Source organism: Takifugu rubripes, chromosome 18 (genome assembly GCF_901000725.2).
Source record: "Takifugu rubripes chromosome 18, fTakRub1.2, whole genome shotgun sequence".
NCBI lineage: Eukaryota > Metazoa > Chordata > Actinopteri > Tetraodontiformes > Tetraodontidae > Takifugu > Takifugu rubripes.
In genome coordinates, this window is record NC_042302.1 from 5311335 (window position 1) to 5319852 (window position 8518).

The 8518-nt window shown below is 50.4% G+C and overlaps 2 protein-coding genes across 4 annotated transcripts; both read right to left on the bottom strand.

Annotated features, from left to right (window-relative positions):
• Positions 1 to 3: 3 nt before the first annotated feature.
• cracr2ab (calcium release activated channel regulator 2Ab) lies at positions 4 to 6780 on the bottom strand. Of its 3 annotated transcripts, none has more exons than XM_029851602.1 (18): positions 6530 to 6780; positions 5655 to 5979; positions 4782 to 4893; positions 4208 to 4388; positions 3989 to 4135; positions 3468 to 3558; positions 3297 to 3392; positions 3040 to 3227; positions 2771 to 2842; positions 2645 to 2693; positions 2421 to 2503; positions 1633 to 2167; positions 1417 to 1555; positions 998 to 1079; positions 799 to 913; positions 611 to 712; positions 456 to 532; positions 4 to 384 (listed from the first exon to the last, which is right to left on the bottom strand). In XM_029851602.1, the coding sequence occupies exons 2-18, from the start codon at positions 5802 to 5804 to the stop codon at positions 297 to 299; spliced, it is 2307 nt and encodes a 768-aa protein (XP_029707462.1). In that variant the 5' UTR covers positions 5805 to 5979; positions 6530 to 6780; the 3' UTR covers positions 4 to 296. The 3 variants fall into 3 exon arrangements, 2 of the variants coding, with proteins under 2 accessions (XP_029707462.1, XP_029707461.1); XM_029851601.1 differs by having other exon boundaries at positions 1633 to 2260; XR_003891737.1 differs by lacking the exons at positions 4 to 384; positions 456 to 532; positions 611 to 712 and having other exon boundaries at positions 848 to 913; positions 998 to 1066; positions 1633 to 2260.
• Positions 6781 to 6928: 148 nt separating this feature from the next.
• On the bottom strand, positions 6929 to 8417 carry ccdc59 (coiled-coil domain containing 59). The gene is made up of 4 exons (XM_003972861.3): positions 8155 to 8417; positions 7593 to 7977; positions 7403 to 7511; positions 6929 to 7300 (listed from the first exon to the last, which is right to left on the bottom strand). The coding sequence occupies exons 1-4, from the start codon at positions 8297 to 8299 to the stop codon at positions 7136 to 7138; spliced, it is 804 nt and encodes a 267-aa protein (XP_003972910.3). The 5' UTR covers positions 8300 to 8417; the 3' UTR covers positions 6929 to 7135.
• Positions 8418 to 8518: the final 101 nt, after the last annotated feature.

An 8518-nucleotide genomic window follows, 5' to 3' on the forward strand; every position in this document is an offset into this window, starting at 1 on the left:
TTCTCCTGAAATTCCTTTAATTACCCAGTTTGATGCTCTCAATCAGGTGTCAGCTTCACTACGCTACGCTAATGCTAGCTCCAGTTATGAAAAAAGCTACAGAAGTAACTCCAATTATTTGTGTTTTTGTGACTTTTAAGTAGGTCTGATCACATTTTCTTTTTGATCTTATCAAAGACACCCAGGACGCCATATGAACAATTCCCGGTCCAAAAAGACAATTTTGTTCTGTGTTTGGAGTCCAGGAAGGATCTTGTGTTGTGTGAATACCCCAGAGTCCAGCTAACGTGCAAATTTCACTTGCAGCAGGGTTTCTTCTTGATGGGCTGGGCGCTGAGGACCACCGTTGTGTCCCTCACCCTGTCCTCCTGCTCCATTAACACTCTGAACAAACACACAGCAGCCTGTCAGCACGCCGCCGCGCCGCCCTCTTAACCTCTACGTCTCCGCCTCACCTGGCCAGGTGTGTCAGGGACTCCGTCACGTTCCTGCTTGTGTAGGCGCTGACCTCGGAGAACATCACCCGGTTTTCCTGGGGTGGGGCATGGAGGAGGACGTCAGAAGTGGCGCGTGGACAACGGCGCCCCCTGAGCATGGGAAGTGAACTCACCTGGGCCAGTTTTTCGGCCTCTTTGACGGGCACCTGGCGCGACTCGTCCATGTCCATCTTGTTTCCTAGGAGCAAGATGGGGATCCCCTCTCCTGCAGCTTCCTGGGGAGGAAAAAAAAGTCCAGCCCGTCACCAATAAACTACAATAACGACCCAAATTCCCAAACGGCTGGGGTCAAAGGTCAGACCTGGACGTTAGCCAACCAGGGTTTGACGGCCCTGAAGCTCTCCTCCACCGTGACGTCGTACATCACCACCACGCCGTCCGCCTTACGGAAGAACTGCTTGGTGATGCTGCAGTACCTGCGGCAATGACGGCTAGCTTCAGCACCAACAGTGACACACCTGCGCTGATACAGGCGACTTCATTTCAGGGTTTCAACGCACCTCTCCTGGCCAGCTGTGTCCCACAGCTGCATGGCCACCTGCATGTTGTCCAGCGTCAGTGTCTTCACACTGTAATCAATACCTGATTAATAAAATAGCAGTTTAGCTTTTCACATTCAGTTTAGGCTCTCTTTTTTTTTTTTTTGACACGACAATAACGATTTCGCCACGAGGGGGCGCAATAGTTGCTGAGAAGGCTCGAGTGAGCGCAAGGAAAAGATCAAAGCCAGGAGAACAGTTCATCAAAGGGGCATAATCTGCTTTACAATGTGCGCCGCGACTCTGAGCGCGGCGGCGTGACTTCACAAGCCCTTTCATGTGACGCTAAGTCAGCCCTGCGATCAGCTGGATTCCAAACGCGCTGTCAAACGCACGCCACCCGAGCGAGACCAAAGCGACCTTACGGCAGCAACGCTCACCCACGGTAGCAGTGGTGGACGGGTGAAAGCGGCCCTCGCAGAAGGAGCGCAGCAGGGAGGTCTTGCCCACGCTGGAGTTGCCCACCAGGACGACCTTGAACAGGCGGTCCGGCGCAAATAGCGCCCCCTCTGTTGCCTTCTGAACACGAGAAATCACAGTTGGGACGCGTTTAGGATCAGAGCAGCTGGCGGCTAGACTGGAAGCTCTGGATGTACCTGATGGGCCTCTTTCCCAACAGGACGCCCCCTTGACGACAAGCTAACGTGGGCTTTCTTCACTGTTGGGGCTCCTCTGGATGCCCGGACCGCAGGGTGACCTGACGGAGGGGCGGCGGCGGCGAGGGCGACACTTGTCTCCAGGTGGATCGGAGGTTCCCGGGCATCCTGCATCTCATCGTCCTCCTCGCTGAGCTGGTGCAGCAGAGGCTGAGGCCCTCCTTGGAGCAGATGGGGCAGGTGGTCCTCCTCGATGGAGATCACCCGGCGGAGGGGGAACCCATCGGGAGGGGCGTCCAGGACCTCCTCTTCCTCCCCAAGCTTCCTCTCGGGTCCTGCTCTCCTCACCTTGCCCCTGTCCTTCTCCGGCACTTTCTTGGACACGACAGTCTTGCTGGGGGTCTTCTTGCTCTTTGCCTTCACATCCTGAATTTTCGGAGGGGCGGGGCTTGTGAAGCCGTTAGCCAGGGTTTTCCTGGTCGCGGAGCGCGGCTGACACGCGGGGCTGCTGCCGGCGGGGGGGGCATCCTCGTCGCTGCAGGAGGAGGAAGCGACAAACACGATTTGAAGGTGCTCTATGGGCAAGGCCTCCAGAGACTGGTAGGACCCGTCCACCAACAGTGGGGTTCTTCAAAAACAGGAGAAACAGAGGATACACGTTGGACTCTGGACTTCAGTTTTACAACCCAACAGCTCATTTCTACGATGGACAAATCAAAAATCCTCTGTTTTTCCTCCTTTGATCGTCGTCTGACGGGTGATTGGTGGTGAAGAAACTAGCGAGTCACCTTTTGGGCGGCTGGTTGGCATCGTCAAATATGTCGGAGAGGCCGGTTCGCTGCTTCTGCTTCTTTCTCAGTGATGCTCGAGGCTGGTTTACAAAATAAGAGATGCAAGCAGAGGTTACAGAACAGTCGGGTCCAGACCGGGACGGCGGTCTTACGAGGGATTGGGGCCCTCGTAGGACTCGTAGGGCCCTTGTAGGACCTCCCCCGGTCTAGGTTCTACTCACCACGCCGCAGTAAATGTCCCGCTCATCCTTTAAATGTTTGTTCATCTCTCTGGGAAAATAAATGTGGGATTTAGGGAAAGGTTAGGGGTGTTCCGTGGCCCCCGGGTCAGACCCCCGTAATCGTACCTGAGGAGGTCGAGCTGCTTCATGAGACTCTGTTTCTCTCTCTGCAGCCCTTCGGTCACTCTGTACATTTCCCTGAAAAGAGAAACACAAAGTGATGCTGCCGAAACTGCAACCAGACCTCCACAACTGTAGGGGGCAGTGTTACTGTGAGGCTCCTGTTGTCTGAGGACAAACACTGCCACAGCTCAACCAGGCCTTTGATGTTAATGACGCTAGCACGTTAGCACGACCCTATTAGCATAAAGCCACGATGCAGCGGGCGCGCTCACATCTCCTTCTCCTGGTGCAGCCGGGCGGCCTGCTCCTGCAGCATGGCCAGCTGCTCCTGGGCCAGCGACAGCTCCTGACTGGTGCTCTCCAGCACCCGCGACAGCTCGTCGTTGGTCACCTTGAGCTTGACGTTCTCCACGTAGCTCTCCTGCTTCTCGCTGTTCAGCTCGCGGCACTGAAGCTCCAACTGGGTGTGAGCGAGAGAGACGCCTCAGTGGTGAACCCGTCCCGAGGCCTTGGGTCAGACTGAGCTCACCGTTTTCTGCTTCTGGAAAAGACCTTCCAGCTCTTTCTCCTTGGAGGAGAGCTGGTGCTCCAGGTCAAGGCTGCGCACCTGGAGGCGCTCAGAGTCCTGCACATCAGGAAGAACAGAAGGTCAGCGGGGCGAGGGGCGGGTCCGTGGTCGACGGCGCGGGCTCGCACTCGCCTTCAGCAGCAGCCGCTCCTTCTCGTTCCTGATCTGCGCCTCCATCTCTTCGTACAGGTGACGGATCTCGCTGTCGTGCGTCGCGGCCTTCCTGTGAGGAAACAGATGTCGGAGACCTCACAATACCCGCCCCGCCGTCGAGGTTTAGCTTAGCTTATTAATGCCTCTCTGTCTGTAATCGCATGTAAACACGTGTAAGTGGTATTTACATTCCATCCAACATTTGCTAAGACCCGCGTAGCCAATTAGCAAAGCCCGGAGAGGCATAACGAGCCGTTGCAGTGCCACTCGGTGCCGTGGGAAAACTGACGTCTAAGCTGTGTTTGGGTGCAAGTTTCAAACATGCTTCCTCACCACAGGAAAAAAGCAGTTTGTTTCCATCATGGGAAATAAAACTGGAATTCCACACCCTGATTAGCAGTCATTTGAGGAGGATGAGAGATTATTCTATAGGGACGCAATGTAAACGCACATGCTAACGATTGTGCCGCCTGTTCGTCCGGCTGCTGGTATAATCCTACCTCTGGAGGGCGCTCTCCATTTCCTTCTTCTCCTGGTGGGCCTCTTTGATCTGGTGGGTGACCCTCGCCAGGAACTCTTCAAAATTGGACAGAAGGTGAGGCTCGTCCCTCCGCATCTGAGTCCAAAGGCTGCGCACCTCCTCTGGACTGAAGGGGAGGGAGGAGGCTTAAAGCGTCACGCTAACGCTGCTTTCCTGATTTTTTTTTTTTTTAACTCACTCCTCAAAGACGTTGCTGGCCCCCAGGCTCTCCAGCAGCATGCAGAAGTGCCTCTCTTCCTCATCTTCCACAGCGGACAGCTTGGCCTCCCATTGGCTCTGATAAAGCGCTTCTTTGTTCCTGAAGGCCGGGCTGGAGCCTTGATAGTCCTCCGAGAGCCTCCGGCCCTGAAGGAACTTACCTGGGATGAAGATGGCAACATGCAGACTTCAGCTTTAGCTTATTGGCAAAAAAAAAAAAACTACTGAAAAGAGGCACCACAGCTTTGACTGTGAGCAACTACGTAATAGAGGCAGCGTGACTAGCTTAGCAACAAGCTAATGGTGGCTAATGTTAGCAAAAGCTCTGGTATTTCCTAATATTATAGTAGAACCTGCTAATGCTCTTCACTGCAGTACTGGAGTAACTATACTCGGTCACATTCCAACAGAGCTCTAATACCAGACTAGCACGTGCACGTGCACTACTGTCCATAAAAGTCTAAAGACGGCTATTGTCTGCGGAGGTTCCACTTTCCATATCTGTCATTTCTCATCTGTTGAAGAATTCCGGCTCATGTTTTATGGACACGTACTGAACCCGGAGGAGAAGGCCTCCAGCGTGAGGTAGCCGCTGTGCTGCGCGTCCAGAGAATCGAAGACGTCCTCCAGCTCCTCTGCAGACAGCGGCAGCTCCCTGTGGAGCCTCTGCCAGGAACACAGAAGCATTTAAACACCGCCGGGAATTCTAAACAACGCAGACCCGGCTGGGGGGCGCCGACGGGGACAGGAGGTCCAACGTCACATCCAGCCCGAGTTTCTGCATAATTCACCAGCAAACGTGAAGCTCTTTTGTGTCAGAAACGCTCAGCGCACACCGTGATGTCGAGGGCCTCCTGTGAACCAGAACTCCCTCCTCGCTGGACGCTGGAGTGTGAGTGGGCGGATGGGGGGGTTCCAGCAACCTCCTGTGATGCTAAATTACGCTTATCAGACAAAAGCTCTTCTCCAAGCAGGAGCTTCATTTCAAAGGAGATTTAGCTAAAAGTCATTCAGCCCTTGTTACAATATTTTAGCACAAGATGCTAAATTTGTTCTGTAGTTGATCGATTGGCTCAGGATCATCATTTAAAACCTAATAATAATAACTGTTAATGACTGTAATATGTTTACAACTAGTTAGAGCAAAATACCAAAATTAGGAGTAAATAAAAATTATTTAGAGTGACACACACACATGAACATTCCTGTACTTCTATCCTTGTGGGGACCATCACTGCTATAATGCATTAGCCAGCTCTTTACCCTGACCATCACAACTAACCCCCTCACCCTCTCCTAAACCCAATTCCATCCTCAAACTTAAAACCACATCTTAACCCTCAGTCAAACAACTTGTCCTCACTTTTCTAGTAGAATGCATAATGTGTAGCATGAACACACAGACACACACATGCTCTGTATCTGACCCTCATGTCCGTGCGGGTGATGAAGCCATTGCCCTCCATGTCGCAGGTCTGGAAGAACTCCTTGGTCTTGTCCAGCAGGGTGATGGGACCCCAGTCTGAGCTCCCCCTCCTGGGGTCCAGTCCAAATCCATTCACCCTCCCCTCCTCCATGTCACTCCTGGGATCGCTTCCTAACGTGCAATCAGCAGGTATTTCTGCAGCAGTCGGGAGCCGGGTCAGATATCAGGGCTCCTGCTTCCCACGCCGTGGCGCTCGAAGGGTTGCCATGGCAGCGGGGCATCAAACGACGAGGCTGCTGACGATGTCGAGACGCCGAAAAACCCAACTGAAAAGAAGTCGTGTGAAATGTTGCGCAAGTGATTATTGCAACAGAAACACGCTTGTTACGGCGGTTCTGCTTTTAATAAGCCGGGCACAAGTGACTGAAAGGTATGTAAACACACTGTAAAGGATTATCTTAATACCCGACCATACAGGACACATGACCCTGTAATGCCTGCAAGACTGGAGGAGCCGCAACGTGGCCCTCTGTGCTCCAGCAGCCTTTGGCACAACTGGATTCAAAACAAGACTGTTTCTCAAAACTTTTTTCCCTCTCGTCGCGTTTCCGCGAACCAGGAGGCAGAGGTGCTAACTGGTAGCTGTCAGGAGGGTCTCATGAGACATTACAGCCAGATAAATATACCCTTTTACCACTTTGTGCTGGTTTAATATGCCTAATGAGGTCATTTCCTGTTCCCCAAAGGCCTCAAAACCAGTTACAACTGCAGGATATTGTGAAAATGTTTGTTGGTCATTATTGTCTAAGAAAACCTTCATCAACCTCGACTGTATTTTACTGCAAAATCTTCGGTTAAACGAAAGGGAAAGTTTACCTTCTCCGGTGAGGTGGCCGGACCGGCGGAGCCCTGTTCGCCTCCTGCAAGAATCACCGCAGCTCTGAGGGAGCTGCTCCTTTCAGAAGCCTCTGCGCTCAGATTAACGTTCAAAGTCATTCTGCAACCATGTGATGTCATGAGGAAGCAGCCTGAGGCTCCGCAGCCGAGCCGACCCACGCAGATGGAGGGGTCCGGGACTGCAGGGTCGACTCCCTCTTCACACAAACTTTACCCGTTACTATGGTGATACAGCATAAAATGTGAGTAATATCATTACACTTTGATATGGGAAATAACTCGTCTTTTTAATGCACACTTAAGTGGTTATTAGAGTTGCTGTTACATACGTCTAGATATAGAACTTTTTTTAAAAAAAAAGAAACTTAAACAGTTTAATAAATCTTTTATCATTTATTGGAAGGAAAATCGCCGCTTGTGTTTTCCACTTTGTGTCCTACCGCGCCCCCTTGTGGCGACGAAGGGGAACACACTGTACAAAAACTCCACATTTCAAACAGATCAAACATGCGAGCCAGGATTGTTCTGGAACATTATTATCCAGTCCATCAGTCCGTTTCCACTGTGTCTCCTTGACTCGAGAGTTCACTTTCCAGGTCCCTGGATCTTTTGAAGCAAATACTCCATTTGGAGATTGAGATTGGGCTGTCCTTTCTTTGTCTTTCTGCTGAGGATCTGAAAGTTTTCCATCTTTTTCTTTTTGTACCGCTCAATGGCTTCTTCTCTCTGCTGTTTGTTCTTCAGGAACTCCTAAAACGGAACAAAAACCAACATGTAATGTCAACATGCCGGACATTTTACTGAAGTTACTGATTGTTCCCTATAATAATAATTTTTTTTTAATGACATCACCTCCTTCTTTCTTCTGCGTTTTTCGCTGGCCGCCTCGAACGCCTCCTTGGCTCTCTCATAAGACGTCTTCTTCTGCTGTTTTTTCCTCATGCGGTTGCTTATTGGAAGACTAGGCGAGATTAAAATGATCCAATGCTCAATGTCATCAAACACGAAGGCTTCATTACTGATAATAATATAATAATCCCACCTTTCTCTTTGCGTGGCTGCTGCTGGTTGCTGGTTCCCAGGCACCGAATCTGTCTGCTCAGCTCCTCCACTGGTTTCTGGCTGGGCGGAATCCCTCTGGCACCCAGGGGCACCTTCATCGACATCTGCGTCAGCATTTTCTCCCTTCTCCTCTTCCTTTTCGTGCACTCTCATCCTCTCTTTACTCCTGTTTACTCGGTGCATCCACACCTCATTCTTCAGCTTCTCAGCCTCGGCCATGTACAGGTGTTTCAGGTGTTCTGGGTATTTGTCCTGCGTGTAAAGAGTTTTGGACTCTGGCTTATTTTTATTTTTCCTTTCCTTGTGCAGGAGCTTCTTGTAGTCATGTTTAAACTTCTGTTTCCTCTTGAAAGCAAATCCTTGACCTGAAACCACAAAACAAGAGAGGAAAATCTACTTTTTCCACTGAAGTAGACATAGTGTTTCCACAGTGGACATCGCGTTATTACTTATTTCGAGAGGGTAAACCAATGAAACCTCAAATATTAAAAATGTTTAAATAACTGTTTGTGTTGTCATCAGCGGTTTGTGGGGAAACTGACCTTCTTTTAGACTTCCTTTAAACATCTTGTTTTCGGGGATCCATTTCCTCTTCTTTTTAACACCTTGCGCTTTATGCATGTTTTTTTTCGAAATGTCATCTTTTGCTGTGACCGTTTTATCTATATTTTGATCAGTTGATGCCATTTGAGTTTTAAAAAAATGTATACAAGAGACACGAGGGCGACTTTCTGACAGACGCAGGGTTATGACGCAACTCAAAGAAGGCTTACTAATCGAACCCAGAACGCGCCCTTTGCAGATACATATATATTTATGTTATTTTAAAGTTTTAATCTTTCCTATTTGACACTAGTGGATTTCTAGATCACCGTTCAAATCTGTTCATTCACACAGACAGAGGTT

Coding starts and splice junctions, on each gene's coding strand:
- cracr2ab (XM_029851601.1), bottom strand. CDS start 5,804: ATGGAGGAGGGGAGGGTGAATGGATTTGGACTGGACCCCAGGAGGGGG. Junction 2,504..2,644: donor GGGACATTTACTGCGGCGTG/GTGAGTAGAACC, acceptor TTTGTAAACCAG/CCTCGAGCATCACTGAGAAA. Junction 713..798: donor CCTGGTTGGCTAACGTCCAG/GTCTGACCTTTG, acceptor TTTCCTCCCCAG/GAAGCTGCAGGAGAGGGGAT.
- ccdc59 (XM_003972861.3), bottom strand. CDS start 8,299: ATGGCATCAACTGATCAAAATATAGATAAAACGGTCACAGCAAAAGAT. Junction 7,512..7,592: donor GCAGCCACGCAAAGAGAAAG/GTGGGATTATTA, acceptor AATCTCGCCTAG/TCTTCCAATAAGCAACCGCA. Junction 7,301..7,402: donor AACGCAGAAGAAAGAAGGAG/GTGATGTCATTA, acceptor GTTCCGTTTTAG/GAGTTCCTGAAGAACAAACA.